The sequence below is a fragment of the Protopterus annectens genome, chromosome 3.part1, assembly GCF_019279795.1.
Source record: "Protopterus annectens isolate FY-2018-M chromosome 3.part1, PAN1.0, whole genome shotgun sequence".
Classification (NCBI taxonomy): domain Eukaryota; kingdom Metazoa; phylum Chordata; order Ceratodontiformes; family Protopteridae; genus Protopterus; species Protopterus annectens.
Window position 1 is genome coordinate 734,427,169 of NC_056732.1, and position 18,623 is coordinate 734,445,791.

General features: G+C 46.4%; 1 protein-coding gene across 1 annotated transcript in view; it reads left to right on the forward strand.

The window, feature by feature from the left end:
• The window catches only part of EBAG9 (estrogen receptor binding site associated antigen 9), a 651,930-nt gene that overhangs the window by 111,625 nt on the left and 521,682 nt on the right, over positions 1 to 18,623 (forward strand). The window contains exon 2 of the mRNA XM_044067091.1: positions 1,066 to 1,144. Within this exon, the coding sequence (XP_043923026.1) occupies positions 1,066 to 1,144 (79 nt within the window). The remainder of the gene's footprint in view (positions 1 to 1,065; positions 1,145 to 18,623) is intronic.

Here is an 18,623-nt window from a genome sequence, read left to right on the forward strand (position 1 = left end):
ACCCTTTTTAACATTATTAAAATTTTTAAAACATTTTTTATGCACGTGAATAAATCCATCCACCTATAATAACCTCTCCCACCAAACCAAACCTTCTTGTATTCTCAAAATTTGCCCTACTTTCAATATTAGTATGTCACAGTTCACGCAGTACTTTAGAAAGCTAGTCCTTCATTTCACTTTATTTTCAGGACAAGAATGCTCTGAAAATGGCAGGGACTACATACCCCTTATAGAAGCACACTGATTTGCGCCTAGGGCGAATACATGCCGTGCTGGGGAATGATGTTATGCTTTAGTTGGCTGATTGAATAGTCGGAACCTATGCAGGAAAAGTCACAGATGTTAAGAATATCGCAGCAGTGATCTATTTGAATGTCTGTCATTATAGTAAGTCAGCTACACAATTGTGTTTTCCTCGTTATTCCTAGTACATGGATACCCTTGCATGGGCTAATGGTGTGTGTGTGTGTGTGTGTGTGTGTGTGCGTGTGTGTGTGTGTTTGCATATATATTTATACATGTACACATTCTTCATGAGTGTAAGAGTTTAAGAAAAGAAAAGTGAATGTGTTGCTGGGACGTAATTTGAAAAAGTACCAAAGTAAAATGTAGTCTACCCATTGCAAAGGGTCTTCACAAAGAACATCTGAGATGGTTAAGTACTTTGTAGCATACGTATTAGCCAACCATCAAGTCTTTTAAATGGTTATTTTTTCCATTTGTTTATTTAGCCATTTATTACACTTATAGTAGGTCTTTATCACTGTTTTGATCAAATACATTTTTAATGTGGTATTCATTTTTTCTTTGGCATGAAGTAGTTATATTACTTTATTACAACATTTTGTGGTTGTCTTTCTGAAAAAAATACCTGTATTGTGTTGATTGTGCTTAACTGGTTGCCAAATCTTATATTGCTGTTTTTATGACGTACGAATTTTGCAGTTCGTTGTCATATTTGGTTTCTAATCCTGTAAATGTACAGAGAGAAGGAGAGGAAGTAATTAATTTGCTGATGTAGACAGTTTATTAGCCGTGTACTAAAGTAATTTTTTTTTAAAGGTCTGGAAGAGGGAGAAAATTAAGTGGAGACCAAATAACTTTACCAACCACAGTAGACTACTCATCCGTTCCAAAACAGGTTTGTATTTTTGAGGACTTGTGGCAGGTTGTACTTGATACGCCTTTTGCAAAATCTGTCTCAGAAATCCTTGCCTTCCTTGGCTGTGCTATATTGGATAGTTATAAAAATGTGCCCTGATTGATAGGGCTACAGTAAAAACACAAGCAATCAGAAGCTAGTTATAACTCCAAGTTGAATTTGTCTAAAAAAAATTTGTATTTTTTTGTCAAAACCGATGAAATTTGCCAGAAACCTTTTCTAAAGTAACATTGATATGAGGTGTTCGTATAATATGAATATATCTTAATTCTTTATTCTGCTGTCGCATTCTTCCTATGCTTTTGTAACAGGTTGTACATTTTCTTTAGGTACAATGTGCAGCTAAGTCATTAAATGAATATACTTAATGTGGCCAGTCTCTTAGAAACACTGATTTGCATTTTATGTTTAGTGATGGTGTACTACACAGATTATTTTGAACATCAGCAACTCAAATTAACAGACTTAAGGTCTTAGAAGCATTCAAATTAAGAAATTTAAAAATGTCTAAAAGCTTGAGGCAATGTATGTTAAAAATGACCCCCTAAAAAGTAACCAAGGGAAAACACTAATAAAGGCTTCCTTCACCTTCTGTATCTTATAGAGAAACTCCTACAAAGTTCTTGTTAAAACATTAGCTCATTTGACGAGAAGTCAGGACCATATCTGAGCCAGTTGCTAAGGATAAAGTAGACTGTATACAAGTAAAATATATATATATTTTTTGTTGCAGTTTCATATTGATTGCTCATATGACATGGCTGCTAAGACTGTTTAATAGAGTATAATGCTGAAACTACAAACCACTAAATAGACTGCAATAACCAATTGGAAATTTTTGCAAGCAAAGACTGGACCAAGCGCTTGTGCTGTCTGTTGCCTGTCCGTTTACTAGGGAACCATGCCTCTTTATGGAATGTGTTTCAGGTTTTTGACATAGGAACTTTTCCTTTTTGATTCATTGAATGAGTTCATCTCACCCGGTCATTGTTTGTAACTTTTTTATGAAACTCTTGCACTCAGGAGCAAGCTCACCCAGAGCATAACTACATCACTCATTGACTTGCATGAGCGTGTCTAACCACTGATTCCCCCAAATGTTTATCATAAGGATTGCCGCTGTGGTTTAGTTCCTTAACTATGGGAACTATCTAAACATGGATGTCTGATGTTCTTGAAAGACTTTCAGAGCTTTGGTCATCTGCAGAATAGAACTGGTTTCTTTCCCGTGATGAGAGTGCCAGTCCTTTGTCCATTGCTGGGTAGAAAAGCTAGACTGCATCACACTCAGTACTTTTTTGCAGCAAGAAAATGTAGATCTGAAGTAGGAAACTTCATTTGATCATCACCCTGTGGGTATCGGATCCGACCTGAATCCGAGCCGACAGCTTTCCAAGCTAGAGATCCGAGCTCCAAGCTCCTCCCCTTACCCATAACGCCCTGCCACCTCCTTCCAATCCCCAGATCTTGTTTGCCGCGGCTTTGTCAAGCATGGGTTTCTCTAGCTCCTAGCTTTAGGCGCTCTGTGAGTAGGAAAGTTTATAAAATCTTATTAGTTTTTGTGTGTGTGAACAGTTAACTCCTTAGTTTAAACCCCTTTACTGTTCCTCTTAGTTTAAAGCCTAGTACTCCCCCCATTTTTCCCCTTGGGTGTTTGTGTGAGGTGCGTGTGTGTTTTCTTTTAGGATAATGGCCGAGGCCTCTAAGGCCATTTTTTTCTAAGTGCACTGAGTGTGGTCATAAGCTTTCCCCAGTGGATGGCCACACTCAGTGTGTCCTCTGCCTGGGGGTATCACACTTGTCTTCGGGCTGCCAAATTTGTGCAGCTTTTAACCCCCGCGCCTTGAGGGATAGGAGGAATAAGCTGATTCTGGCGGGTCTTCTACCATCGGAGTCGGCTTCCTCCTCTCCCTCAGTGGCTACAGCCACGGCTGCAGTTGTTCAGCCTGTTGTTCCCTCTCCCCTGGCTGGGACTCAACCTGCAATTTCTTCTCAGGGAGAGAGGGACTCTAGGAAGGAGAAGAAGGAGAGGAGAGAGAAAGAAAGGGAGAAAGAGAGGGAGAAAGATAGGCATAGGAGCCACAAGCTGCAGGCCGACTCTGTCCCCTCGGCCCTGCCTGCCAAGCTGCTCTCCTCACCTCAAAAGATTTCCGGGCCTTCCTCCCCTCGGCTCCATTCTCCACGCTTCTCACTGGAGCCGGAGGAGGAGGCCTGACCATCTTCGAGGTCGTCGCAGCGGCCCTCCCTGCCAGCTTCAGCGGCCTCTTCTAGGTCGACCTGCAGTCTCTCCGACACTGATGTGGACCGGATGATGCATCGTTTTCTCCAAACCCAGATGGAGATGGGAGTGCTGCTGCCTCCTCCCCCCCTCTGGGGGGGGGGGAGTTCAGCCCCACTTTTTGCCCCAATAGCTCCTTCTCCGATCCATTATCGGGTTTCAGAGCCATCTGATCCGAGTAGTCCCGGGGCCGGGGTGTCTGCATCGACAGTTATAGTTACCTCAACGCCAGCCATGCCCTCGAGTTTGTCGGATCCCCTTTCGGATCCGAGCTCTCGAAGCCGTGAGCCATGCGTCTGATCCGGGGAGGCCAGTGGTGTCTTCGGCTCAGTTGCGGTCGGAGCACACTTCCCTCTCTGGTCCGAGCGCTTCGGCTCCGACGCCTATCCCCACACTGGATCAGAGGGTGTTAACCACGGGGCCCAGAGAGATTGGTTCTCCCTCGGCTTTTGACATGGTGGAGAGGGTTCTTTCGAGAGGTTCGAGACCCCCTATTCGATGTCCTTCAAGGATGCATCTGCAGTCATAACATGGGTTGTCCTGCCTCAGGCAGCCCTTCGGTCGGCCGGATTCCAAAGTCTGGGTCTGGCCTCGGCTGACGTCACAGCTTCTGGGGTATAAAGGCATCAGCCGACGCCATTTTCCCCAGTCTTTCTTGCCACGCGGTGCCCGAAGCAGAAGCTGTTCGCAAGTGCCGGTCGGTCAGATCCAGAGATTTCAGCTACCGAAGACTTCTAAAAAAGCTAAGTACCCCGTTGGGGACTCTTTCTTGCCTCAGCCGATGTCAGACAAAGTAAATAATTGTTTAACTTGTGGGAAACAAATACCTCATAAGGATTTCCACTCTTACTGCCTTCCTTGCTTAGGCCCAGACCACGACGTATCAACCTTTTTCGCCTGTGCTTCCTTCAACCGGCGGACACTTAGGCGTCGGTCGGAGTTCTGAAGAGTTTTTTGGTCCCGCTTTTGCATATAAAATGCCGTCGGAGACTCAGACTACACATTTAGCCAAAAAACGCAAGGAAAAGGACCGACACTCGCGGCCCGCAGTTTTGGCTGAAACCACGGTTAGGCCTACCGCGAGTGTCTCGGTTTCGGCTGAAACAGAGTCCTCGGTTTTTCCTTCTGCCGAAAGCATGCCTCCGACAACCGAAGCCAGAGAGGCCCCGGCTGAGTCGGCTACAGAATTTCCTACCGAAGAAGCAGGCGCACAAGAATTGTCCGACACCATTCCGTTGGACATCTCTACTCCTGCACGTGGGGCAGCTAGACCCCCTGCTTCCATGTCTATTAAGGCCTTCTCCAGGGCTAAAGCAGCTAAAATTCCCAAGGCCTTACCAACAAAAGCTTCCTCTCAGAGACCTTCCTCAAGTTCTCAGATTCTCAGCCTTGCTGAGGACCTTATATCTCTGATTAGGGGATCCCAACCTCACCCAGACAGGGCCTCACAACCTCCTCCTGACAAAAGGCCTAGGACTGAACCCCCTGAACCTCTCTCCTCTGATTATTCCTCGGATGGATCAGATGTATCAGGCCATCAGGAAGGACCATACTCACCTTATGAGGATTCGGATGCCGAAGACTCAATTCCTTCTGCCTCCCCCCCAGAAGAATTTTCCTTTGGGGAAACTTTTACACTCAATGAGGGAACACTTTCAATGGCAGGGTCAGGATTTTTCTGATTCTAGGAAAAGGCTAAGGACCTTTTTACACTTGCCACAGCATAGGCCTTTAGCCATACCACCTGTACTTTCAGTTGTTGATGATGCATACAATGATGCAAATTCTGCCCCCGATTCTCTTCCCCCGGCCCCTGCCAAACCGGACAGATATTACAGGGTCCCGGATTCTCACTTCCACTTGTATAAGGCCCATGCTGCAGACCCAGAAACTATTTCTCAGGGCCCAAAGGGTGTTGCAGCTGCCACTGCCAAAACCCCCTACCCTCTGAAAGAGAGTCAAGAGCATTAGAGAGATGGGGTAAAAAGGTTTATACATCTGCTACTCTTTCTGCCAGGGCTTTAAACTGTCAATTCCATATGATACAGTACCAGGAATTTTTGTTAGATCAGCTGAATAAAAAGCTTTCCTCTCCTGAACCTTTAGACCGTAAGGCCCTTCAGGATTTGGTACACAACTCTCAGCAGGTCAGTAATCATTTCTTAAAATGTGGCTATGATGCACTGGAGGCTTCATTTAGATCAGCTATGACTGGAGCAGTGATTCGAAGGCATGCCTGGCTAAAGAGCAATCCTTGCCAGACCATGTCAAGTCTAAACTCCTAGATGCCCCTATGGAGAAACAAAGTTTATTTGGCTCCCCTGCACAGGAGATTCTAAAGAAAGTGAAAGAAAAAGCTAAATCTGTGCAAACAGTCAAGGATTTTCTGCAGGTCCAACCTCCGAGGTTCAGCAGAAACTGGCCTTCAAAAAATTGGTCCTTTCCAGACAGCTCCAGAGCACAGAGAGGCAGAAATAGGCCCAAGAGGCAGAGGTCAATCTAGGGTGCCTACAGGGTCGTCAGTGGCAACCTGCCAACCAGAGGAGTACCGCCACAGCTGCAACTACAACCACTTCCACAGGACAGACACAATGACTTGGCTCTGATTCCGCCTACCAGGGAGCAACTGGAAGCACCCTTGGGCAGAAAGTTAGCTTTATTTTCAAAAAACTGGCATTGCATTACAGGAGACAAATGGACATTGCAAACAATAGACAAAGGCTACAGGTTTCACTTCCACACTTTACCAAAAAAGAGAGGAATGCCAAACCTTCCACCAAGCCAGAAGCCAGAGGCTCTAAAACAAATCAACAACTTACTAAGGATGAGAGCAATAGAAAGGGTACCATCTATGGAACAAGGCCAAGAATTTTACTCCAGACTATTCCTTGTACCAAGAAAAGAAAATCAATGGAGGCCTATTCTCGACTTGTCCGCACTAAACACATATCTCATTGTACCAAAATTCAAGATGCCGACCCTACAGCAACTTCTTCCCATGTTGGGCAAGGAGTCTTGGCTGGTGACTCTAGATCTCAAGGAGGCATACCTGCACGTCCCTATACGACCAGATTGCAGAAGACACCTCAGATTTTTTGCAGGATCAGAGCATTATCAATTCTCAGCATTGCCCTTTGGCTTATCTACTGCGCCCAGAGTATTCACGAAATGCCTGACATCAGTAATTGCACATTGCAGGCTTCAGGGAATTCAGATCTACCCATACCTGGGCGACTGCCTAATACAAGCGGACAACAAGACAAAAATAATAAAGGATTTGGCCTATGTCATACAACTGTTACAAGCCTTGGGATACACAGTCAACATCCAGAAGTCAAGACTAGTGCCATCCCAAAGGATAACATTTTTGGGTGCAGAACTGGACACAATAACTCAGATGGCTTTTCTCACAGAAGAAAAACAAAAGCAACTACCAGTCTACTTCATGGCTTTGACAAGACAAACTCAGCTTACTGCAAGGAAAGTCCTGCAGGCCCTGGGTTACATGGCATCTTGCATAATCTTGATACCATGCCAGGCTGCATATGAGAAAATTACAATGGTACCTAAGGAATGTATGGTCTCAACACAGACACAGTCTAGAAACCATGATACCAATCATTCCATGTCTGAAAAAAGAATTCCTGTGGTGGGCTCAGGCCTGCCAGACCAACAGAGGGTTGCCTTTCCACAAACCACAACCAAGGCAGACCATCACCACGGACGCCTCAGACCTAGGCTGGGGGCACACATGGAAGACAAGTGTATCCAAGGCCTATGGTCTCAAGACCAGCTGAATCTACACATAAATCTAAAGGAGATGCTGGCAGTGAAGCATGCAATCGAGGCATTCAAACCATTCCTCCAGCAAGAACATCTGCTGATAAGGACAGACAATACCACAGTCATGTGGTACATCAACAAACAGGGAGGCACGCATTCCTACCCTCTATGCCGGATGGCAATGGACCTGTGGAACCTAGGCCTGAATCTCAACATTCAACTGCAGGCCAAATTGCACCAGGAAAAGAGAATTCACTAGCAGACAGCTTAAGCAGAACTACCACGGATGCTCACGAATGGATGCTGCATCCAGACATCTTCAAAAACATAACAAAGAAATGGGGAATGCCAGAGATAGACCTGTTCGCCTCCCCACTCAACCACCAACTGAAGAAATTCTGCTCAAGAGAATACCACCCACAAGCCTGGAGGGTGGACTCCCTTTCTTTCAGCTGGAAGGCTGGTATAGTTTATGCTTTTCAACCTCTCCCATTGATGTACAAAGTTCTACTGAAGATCAGGGAGGAACAGCCAAAGGTGATTCTGATAGCTCCAGACTGGCCAAGGCAGCATTGGTATCCGCTACTGAGAAGCATGTCTCGGACGAACTCATGGCCTCTACCTCTATGGCCTTTACTTCTAACGCAGAACAACTACAAGACCCTGCATCCAAACTTGAAAACATTGCAGCTAACTGCCTGGAAAATTGCATAAATAAAACAGAACCAAAATGTTTTATCTCAGAGGGTCAAGGACATTATCCTGGAGGCTCGCAGACCCTCCACAAGAAAAACATACTCAGCTAAATGGAAGAGATTCCTCATTTGGAGTGCATCAAAGGGTACAAATGTCACACTGGCAAACCTAGCACACATCCTAGAATACTTAGCAGAACTGTTCCACAGTGGCCTGTCCTATTCTTCCATTAAAATTCATGCTTCAGCAATTTCAGCAGAGTACAACATGGATCCTCCTATCTTCTCACACCCTCTCCTCAGACAATTCTTGAGGGATCAAAAATGTAAAGCCTCCAAGGAAACCACCTCTGCCTGCATGGGATCTCAATTTTGTGCTGGAAAAATTAACACTTCCCCCTTTTGAACCAGCAGCATCAGCAGACTTACAGTTCTTATCTTGGAAAACTGCTTTCCTTCTAGCAATCACTTCAGCAAGAAGGGTATCCGAGTTACAGGCATTAATGGCAGTGCAGCCTTTCCTTATCTTTCACCAGGATAGAGTGTCTCTCAGAACCAATCCTACTTTCATGCCAAAGGTGGTATCCAGGGTATCCTTGAATAAAGCTATTCATTTGCCTACGTGCTTCCCTAACCCACAGAACAGGGGGGGAAAACTATTGCACACCTTGGATGTACACAGACAACTATGCTACTATCTGGACAGAACTAAAACCAGCAGAAAAACTGACCAGCTTCTGGTAGCATATGCAACAGGAGTGCAAGGAAAAGCAATTTCCAAACAGACAATTTCAAAATGGATAGGAAATTGCATTCGATTCTGCAACTCTTTTCATGGAAAGACAACTCCTGAAAATATCAGGCCTCACTCCACAAGAGCCACAGCCACCACTACAGCTTTCCTACGAGGAGTGGCTACCAAAGACATTTTAGAAGCTGCTACTTGGAGCTCCGTGCATACATTTGCCAAGCATTACAATCTTCCTTTATACTCCAGATCCCGAGCAGGTTTTGCAACTGCAGTTTTACAGGGGAACTTAACTACACCATCATTATCTTAGTGCCTCCTCCCGCAGTTTGGCTATGGTATTCTACCCATATGTTATGACTGCAGATGCATCCTTGAAGGACATAGTACGGTTTTGTACCTACCATAAATGTAGATGTCCGATAGGTATGCATCTGCAGTCAGGATTACCCTCCTTCCCTCTGTGGTATTCCTAGGGTGCTTACCCTCTTTTAGCTAGCTGGGGAATCTGTTATGGTGTATTTGTTTGTATGTATATCTGTATATATATATATATATATATATATATATATATATATATATATATATATTTTGCTTTCTACTGTTTGGAATTTTCTACATTTATCCAAATTTAGCCTTCCTAGAGGGCACCTGGCATCTGGGGCAAGAAACACTGAGGAAAATGGCATCGGCTGATGCCTTTATACCCCAGAAGCTGTGACGTCGGGTGAAGTGCGACATCAGCCGAGGCCAGACCCAGACTTTGGAATCCGGCCGACCGAAGGGCTGCCTGAGGCAGGACAACCCATATGTTATGACTGCAGATGCATACCTATTGGACATCTACATTTATGGTAGGTACAAAACTGTACTTTCTTCAGATCCAGCCCCCACTCCCTTGCAGCTGGTCTTCTCTTCCATCATCCAGTCCCAGGGACAGCCTGCATTGATGCCCTAACCCGTTCCACTGGCGGTACACGGCCCTGTTAGTGAGCCCTCCTCGGACAGTCCCACCGAGGAGGTCCCTCACAAACGTAAGTGTAAGAGGAGGCACTTCGACTCCCCTGAGTCCCTCACGGAGGACACCAATTTGGAAGAAGGGGAAGATTCCCCCAGGTCACCCCCCGATAATGTCTCCTTTGGAGACATTATTGAAATGCTTTGCCTGAAAGGGGGGTGGTCAGCACAAAAGCCTTCCTCAGATGAGTTGGTGTTTCTGGAGGCGTTCAACGCAGGCCCATCTACCGCTTGGGTGTCCCCTGCGGCTGACCCCCTGGTTGATCTGATCACTGCCAGGGCGTGGAAGGCACCGGACACTGTAGAGCCGATCCCCAGGAAGCCAGACAGGATTCTCAGTCCCCCAGTGGATAGGACGGCTTGGATTAAGGGTTCCCTGGTAGATGCCATGGTGGTGGCGGCAGCCACCAAGAGGGAACTCGCTCAGGATAGTTCATCAATCCATCCCCCTGATAAGGAGTCTCGGACTATGGATCGTATCGGGAAGCAGATGTTTGCTTCAGCTACCTTTTCTTTAAGGGCGCTGAATTACTTGGCCCATGTAATTAGACTTCAGCTGGATCTGGTGAAAGAATATGCTGAGTCTCCCCCTGAGTTCATGTTGGCCGAGGATAAACGGACCTTCTCGACTCTCATAGCCACTCCAAATCTGTTTCAAACACGTCTATGCGGCTACTTTCCCATGCCACGGAAGGAGCCGCTAGAGCCAGCGGGTCCAGTATCGCCTTAAGGCGTCACGCCTGGCTCCGGCTTTGTGACTTTGTGGAACCTTTCAAGGTGTCCTTCGCGAACACACCCTTCGACGGTACAACTCTCTTTGGGAAGACCGTCCATGACACATTGGTTCAGAGCGAGAAAGATGGGAAGACTCTGTCTGCCATCGAAGTCCGCTTCTCAGCTCCTCAAAGGTCCTTTTCTAGGAACCAGAGAGGACAAAAGAAGATGTGGTTCTGGAAGTCTCAGCAGTCCCGTTATGCTCCGGAGCCTTCATCCTTCAGAGGCAGAGGGGGACAAGGTGGACACCGGCCCAGAGGCAGAGGGGGGCCGAAAAATTTTGGGTTGTGGGAACCCTTTTCTGATCGACCCACACAGCAGCTCTGAGGGGTTGCCCAACTGCTCCTCTCTGGAGGCAGTTGGGGGGGGGCATTTTTCAAAGCACTTGGCCCAATGGGAGTCCATAACATCAGATCGCTGGGTGCTTCGAATAATATCCAGAGGTCACTCTATCCCTTTCATAAATCTGCCTCCTCAGTCGAGGCTCCTCCCCGATGTACCACCCAGTCAGAGGGATGCTGCAGCTTTAGAGGTAAAAAAGCTGCTAGAAAAAAGAGCCATCCAGCACGTCCACCCAGGACAATCCGGATTAGGCAATTACTCCAGGTTCTTTTTGGTGCCAAAGAAGACGAGAGACTTAAGGCCGATCCTCGACCTTTCAACAATGAACCTCTTCATTGCCAAGGAAAAATTCCAGATGGACACACTTCAATCCATTCTGCCTCTGCTGCAGGAGAAAGACTGGATGTGCTCCTTAGACCTCAAGGATGCGTACTATCACATACTCATGGACAGGGGTTACAGGAGGTTTCTCCACTTCTGTCTAGGGGCCATTCATTACCAGTTCAGGGTCCTACCCTTCGGTCTCACCACAGCCCCCAGGGTGTTCACCAAGGTCATGGCAGTTGTAGCGGCCCACCTGAGGCTTCAGGGAATACAGGATGTTCATCGTGCATACAGCTGCAGTCATCACACTTGGGTTATCCTGCCGTCAGGCGCGTCCTCGGTCAGCCGAATTCCAAAGTCTAGGTCTGGCGTTGGTTGTCGTCCCTTCTTGCCTGACGTCAGTGCTGCAGGGGTATAAAAGAGGCAGCCAACGCCATTTTCTTCAGTCTTTCTTGCCATGCGGTGCCCGAAGCAGAAGCAGTTCTTAAGTGCCGGTCGGCCAGCTCCTGAGATTTACGAACAGTATTTCAGCCGAATTCTTCTTTAAAGCTAAGTACCCCGTTGGGGAAACTTTTCTTGCCTCAGACCGATGTCAGACAAAGTTAATAATTGCATTTCTTGTGGGAAGCAAATACCGCATAAGAATTTTCACTCTTACTGTATACCTTGCTTAGGGCCAGACCATGACGTCTCGGCCTGCCGTTTTTGTGCTAGGTTTAACAAGCGCACTATTAAGCACCGAGCGGAGTTCGCCCTTCATTATTTTGGCAAAAAATTTAATTATATCATGTCAGATACACCGACACCAATTTTGGGCAAAAAACGCAAGGATAAGGATAGACATCCGAGGCCTGCACAGAGTACTGAGATCACGCTTAGGCCGACTACCGGTTCTCCGGTTCTCAGCAAGGCGCCTACGCAGCCCCTGACTACCGATGAAACTTTTTTACCGGCGACTTCAGTACCCGAGGCCGCAGGATCCTCGGTCTCCAGTCCCACTGCAGATACCGACGCCACTCTTGGCGGGGAAACCAAAATTTCAGTGAGGCCTGCCATTTCTGAAGGCGTTTTCAGGCCTACCACCTCCTCTATTAAATTATTCACCAAGTCTAAAGCTGCAATGAAAATTAAAAAACAAGGGCCTCAGACCCCCTCTCAAGGCCCCATGCCTAAAAAACAGATGCTTAAAATGGCTGAGGATTTGATTACTCTCATCAGGGGTTCTCAACCCCCCCCCCAGACAAAAGACCCAGGTTGGAGGAAGACTACCCTTCCTCAGACCAGGCTTCTATTACTTCAGACCATTCTGAGGACCAGGGTTACACCTGTTCCCCATTTGAAGACTCTGATGTTGAGGAGTCTATTTCCTTGGTCTCCCCCCCCTGAGGACTTCTCTTTTGGGGAAACCTGCATACATTAAGAGAGCACTTCCACTGGGAAGGCCAAGATTACTCAGATTCCAAGAAAAGGCTCAGGGAATTTCTACTACTTCCCCAGCATAGGCCCCTGGCTATTCCTCCTGTCTTAGATATTTTGGATGATGTGTACGCAGAAGCCAGTCTTAATCCAGACTCATTACCTCCAGCCCCTGTTAAACCAGACCGATATTACCGGGTTCCTGGTTCTCACCAGTTCCTTTATAAAAGCCATACTGCTGACCCAGAAACAATTTCACAGGGTCCCAAGGGGATTAAGGCCTCTACTGCTAAAAACCCTTTGCCTTCAGAGAGAGATTCTAGAGCATTAGAAAGGTGGAGGGAAAAGGTGTATACATCAGCCACTTTAACCATGAGGGCATTAAACTGTCAATTTCATATGTTAAAATACTAACATCTCAGCTGAAAGGCAAAATGACACAAACAGAACAACCAGACTTGAAAGAGTTGCAGGATTTGTTGCATGGAGCAGAACAAGTGGGGAAACATACTTTGCAGTGTGGTTTTGATGCTTTACAGGCCTCATGCAGTGCTGCTGTCACGGGTTCTGTCAATACGTAGACATGCTTGGCTCAAAGAGCAAACCTTACCAGATCATGTCAAAGCAAAGTTATTAGATGCACTACTACAAAAAGATGTATTGTTCGGTGCTAAAGCTGAGGAGGTACTAAAGAAAATGGAGGGAAAAAGCAAAATCTATGCAAACAGTTAAAGATTTCTTGCAGGTGCAGCCTCTACGCTTCAGCAGAAACTGGCCTTCAAAAAATTGGTCCTTTCCAGCCATGGACAGACCCCAAAAGGGGCAGATACAGATGCCCAAGGGGTAGAGGACAACCTCAAGGATCTTACAGAGCTAGACAATGGCAAACACCAGCCCCCAGAGGTGGAGAAGATGGACCACAGTCATTTAGAAAACAGATGCAATGACTTTCCCCTATGCCTGCCAAACAAATATATAATGGCAGCACCTTTGGGCAGAAAACTGGCCTTATTTTCAAAAAACTGGCACATTGTTACACAGGACAAATGGATTCTGGATATTATAGACAGAGGCTACAGGTTCCACTTTCACACCCTTCCAAAAATGAGAGGCATGCCAAACCTGCCACAAAATCAATGGGCAGAGGCACAAAGGCAAATTTCCGCTCTCATGGATATGAAAGCAATTCAGGAGGTACCAACAAAAGAACAAGGTCAAGGTTTTTATTCAAGGCTATTCCTGATGCCAAGGAAGGACAAAGATTGGAGACCTATCTTAGACCTATCCATTCTAAACACATATCTAGAGGTACCAAAATTCAAGATGCTCACATTACAGCAGCTTCTTTCCATGCTGGGCAAGGAGTCTTGGCTGGTAACGTTGGACCTCAAGGAGGCATACCTGCATGTCCCTATCAGACAAGATTGCAGAAGATACCTCAGATTTCTTGCAGGTTCAACCCATTATCAATTCTCTGCATTGCCCTTTGGCTTATCTACTGCACCCAGAGTGTTTACGAAATGCCTGGCATCAGTAATTGCCTTCTGCAGACAACGGGGAATCCAAATCTACCCATATCTAGACGACTGCCTGATCGAAGCAGACAGAGAGGACCTTCTGTTGCAACATCTGGCGTTTGTAATAAAACTGTTAAACTGCCTGGGGTACACAGTAAACAAAAAGAAATCAAAACTAATACATTCTCAACAGATAATTTTCCTGGGTGCCAGCTTAAATACAACAACCCAGATGGCCTACCTCACGCCAGACAAACAAGGGCAACTGTCTCAATACTACAACAAAATGGCAACTTTAACCAGGCTAACTGCAAGGAAAATCCTGCAGGCTCTGTGGTTCATGGCATCTTGCATCCTACTAATACCATTTGCAAAGCTGCATATGAGGAAACTACAATGGTACCTAAAAAACTTATGGTCTCAGCACAGCCACAGCTTGGAAACAATTATACCACTCATTCCATGCCTTCAAAAGGAATTGTTTTGGTGGGCTCAAGCATGCCAAAGAAACACAGGTCTTCCTTTCTGTTTACCACAAGCAACTCAAATCATCACAACAGACGCCTCAGACTATGCCTGGGGAGCACACATGGCAGGTCAGGGTATTCAGGGAAAATGGTCCCAAAAAGAGATGCACCTACACATCAACCAAAAGGAGATGCTAGCCGTACAAAATGCTCTTATGACCTTCAAAGACCTACTGCATCCAGGCCAGCTATTAATAAGGACAGACAACACCACAGTCATGTGGTACATAAACAAACAGGGGGGAACACATTCATACCCCCTGTGCAGGCAAGCCATGACCCTGTGGAACACAGCACTGGAATTACAAATTCAACTACAGGCACAATTCCTGCCAGGGAATGAAAACACACTGGCAGACAACTTAAGCAGAAATATGAAAGACCCACATGAATGGAAGTTGCATCCTCAAGTCTTTTCAAAGATAACTCAGGCATGGGGACTGCCAGACATAGATCTATTTGCTACCCACAGAAATTACCAGTTGGAAAAATTCTGCTCAAGGACCTATCATCCACAGGCCTGGAAAGTGGACGCACTCTCTTTCAGTTGGACAACATTGACAGTCTATGCCTTCCCGCTTCTTCCTCTAATGGCCAAAGTCCTATTAAATACCAGAGCAGAGAGGCCACAAATGATTCTCATTGCTCCAGACTGGCCACAACAGCACTGGTATCCTCTCCTAAAGAGCCTGTCACACACACCACCATGGATCCTTCCTCAAGTTCCTTTTCTGTTGTCCCAGCACAACTACAAGACCCTTCACAGCCAGCTCAGAACTCTAAATCTAGCTGCATGGAGAATACCTTAGTTTACCAACAAACTCTCCTCTCCAAGGAGGTACAGGATGTCATCTTGGAAGCCAGGAGACCCTCTACTAAAAAAACCTACTCCGCCAAATGGAAATGATTTTGTACCTGGAATCAAGCAAAGGGTCAGAATCCTTCGGTAATAAATATACCTCAGATTTTACAGTACCTAACTGAGATGTTAAACAGTGGCCTCTCCTTCTCTTCCATCAAGATCCACGCTTCAGCCATTTCAGCACAATACAATACGGATCCTCCTTTATTCTCACATCCTCTATTAAGGCAGTTCCTCAGAGGGGCAAAAAATATAAAACCCCCACGGAAACCACCAGCTCCAGCTTGGGACCTCAACTTCGTATTGGAGAAGCTGACACTGCCTCCTTATTAGCCGGCTTCTTCAGCAGAGCTACAATACTTGTCATGGAAAACAGCCTTCCTACTGGCTATTACCTCAGCATGCAGGGTTTCGGAGCTACAGGCCCACATGGCTGTGCAACCATTCATCATTTTCCATCAGGACAGGGTCTTCTTTTAACCAACCCTACCTTCATGCCAAAGGTAGTATCCAGTGTGGCTTTGAATCAGTCTATTCATTTACCTACCTTTTATCCAAATCCACAGAACAAAGGAGAGAGGCTACTACACTCCTTGGACATTCACAGGCAACTTCGTTATTACTTGGACAGAACAAAGTCATTCAGAAAATCTGAGCAGCTCTTTGTGTCCTATGCTACAGGTGCTCAAGGAAAGGCTATTTCCAAACAGACTATTTCAAAATGGATAGCCCACTGCATACGCTTTTGTTATTCATTTCATGGAAAATCAGTGCCTGTATACATCAGATCCCACTCCACCAGGGCTACAGCTACCTCAGCAGCTTTCCTCAGGGGGGTCCCTACCAAGGACATTTTGGAAGCAGCTACTTGGAGTTCAGTGCACACTTTCTCCAAACACTACCACCTTCCACTATACTCAAAATCTAGGGCGGGCTTTGCCACAGCAGTCCTGCAGGGCATTTTAGCCCCTCCTAATTCCGCTTAGTACCAGCCACCCTTACTTAGCTTTGGGATTCTACCCAAGTGTGATGACTGCAGCTGTATGCACGATGAACATAGTACAGTTTTGTACCTACCATAAATGTAGATGTTCGAGTGCACATACAGCTGCAGTCCAGGTTACCCTCCCTCCATCCCCTCTTAGGACAGGACTTATGACAAACACCTTTTACATACAACCTATTTGGGGTATTCCTTTATGGTGTATTTGCTTGCAACTACTTTTTTGATTTATCTACTTATGTATGTTTGCATGACATTATGTTTTGCCTTCCTTCTGGGGGCACCTGACATCTGGGGCAAGAAAAACTGAAGATAATAGTGTCGGCTGCCTCTTTTATACCCCTGCCGCACTGACGTCAGGGAAGAAGCGACGACAACCGACGCTGGACCTAGACTTTGGAATTCAGCCCGACCGAGGACGCGCCCGACGACAGGATAACCCAAGTGTGATGACTGCAGCTGTATGCGCACTCAAACATCTACATTTATGGTAGGTACAAAACTGTACTTTTTTCCTTACCTAGATGACTGGCTCCTGACCGCCCCCAACAGGCATCTACTCTGCTTAGCCAGGGATTGTTTCCTACTTCTAGCGTCCCATTTGAGGATCAACATAAACTTGAAGAAGTCATCCCTCCAACCAATTCAAGTCTTATAGGGGCCAGGATAGACACACTTCAGACCAAGGCCTTCTTGACGTCAAACAGACTTCGCAGTTTGACCTTACACGTTTTAGCCCTTCTCCAATCACCTGCCCCGTCAGCGGAGTTAGTCCTGAGAGCTCTACGGTCCATGGCAGCGGCAATCAACCTCGCGCCCTTAGCCCGCTTGCACATGAGGATTCTCCAGTGGACATTACAGGTTCAGTGGTCCATCCTTCACCATCCATTGGACTTGCCGATTCCTCTCAGCAGAGTGTGCAGAAATTCTCTCTTGTGGTGGCTCCACTCCCAAGAGCTTTGGGAAGGGCAACCGTTTGTTATGCAGCAACCCCAAGCCACGGTGACCACGGACGCTTCTCGCCTTGGGTGGGGGGGGGCATTACACAGGCAGAACTGTTCATGGTACGTGGACTGAGACAGAGACCGTTCTGCATATCAATGTTTTGGAGATGAGAGCGGTGCTTCTAGCGTTGCAAGCCCTTCATGCCTTTCTCCCTCCAGGGACTATTGCGATTCAGTCAGACAACATGTCGGTGGTCTGGTACATCAACAAACAGGGGGGGACCAGGTCTTACCCTCTTTGTCGAGAAGCAATGAGAGTTTGGGATTGGGCGATATCCACCAACCGTTTTCTGTTAGCAATGCACATTCAGGGTCAGACCAACATCCTAGCGGACAAACTGAGTCAAACCATCCTCACACCTTACGAGTGGTCTCTGAAACAGATCTTCCGCAAGTGGGGTCAGCCTTGCTGCGATCTCTTCGCGTCTCCTTCCAACACGAAGTGCAGTGAGTTTTTCGCTCTAATTCCCCCTCCGGGGGAGAACCCCAGAGACGCTCTATTTCATGCTTGGCCACCTGGTCTTCTGTATGCTTATCCTCCTCTTCCATTGATAACAAAATTCTTACAGAAAGCTAGTCTGTTGGGGAAACGGATTATCCTCATAGCCCCATTCTGGCCTCGTCAAACCTGGTTCCTGTGCTTGCGGTCTCATCTTATAGCTCCTCTCTGGATCTTGGATCCCATCCCGGATCTAATATCTCATCCTTCGGGATTGAAGCCCCCAAACCTGGTTGATCTCAAGCTCTCAGCATGGTTGATCCAGTTCCATTAGTTGCTAGGACTCCCAGTATCTCGTCTGCAGTTAGATCTATCCTGGTATCAGCGCATAAGCTGTCTACCAGGGAGGTTTACAATAGTAAATGGAAGCAGTTTTCTATTTGGGCGTCTCTTAGGAAATTGGATCCTTTCACTGCTCCCATCCCAGCAGTGCTCAATTTTCTATTGCATATTTTTTAGCAAGGGGCCAGTTCCTCTACTGTAAATATTCAAATGGCTGCCATCTCGCATTTTCACTTTGGAGATAATCTCAGTCCCCTCGCTTCCACCAAGATTTGTAAGACCTTTCTGAAAGGTACATTTCTGTTGAGACCCCCTGTTAGGAACCCTGTCCCTCCTTGGGATCTAACCTTGGTCATTCAAGCTCTAACTGGACCTCCTTTTGAACCT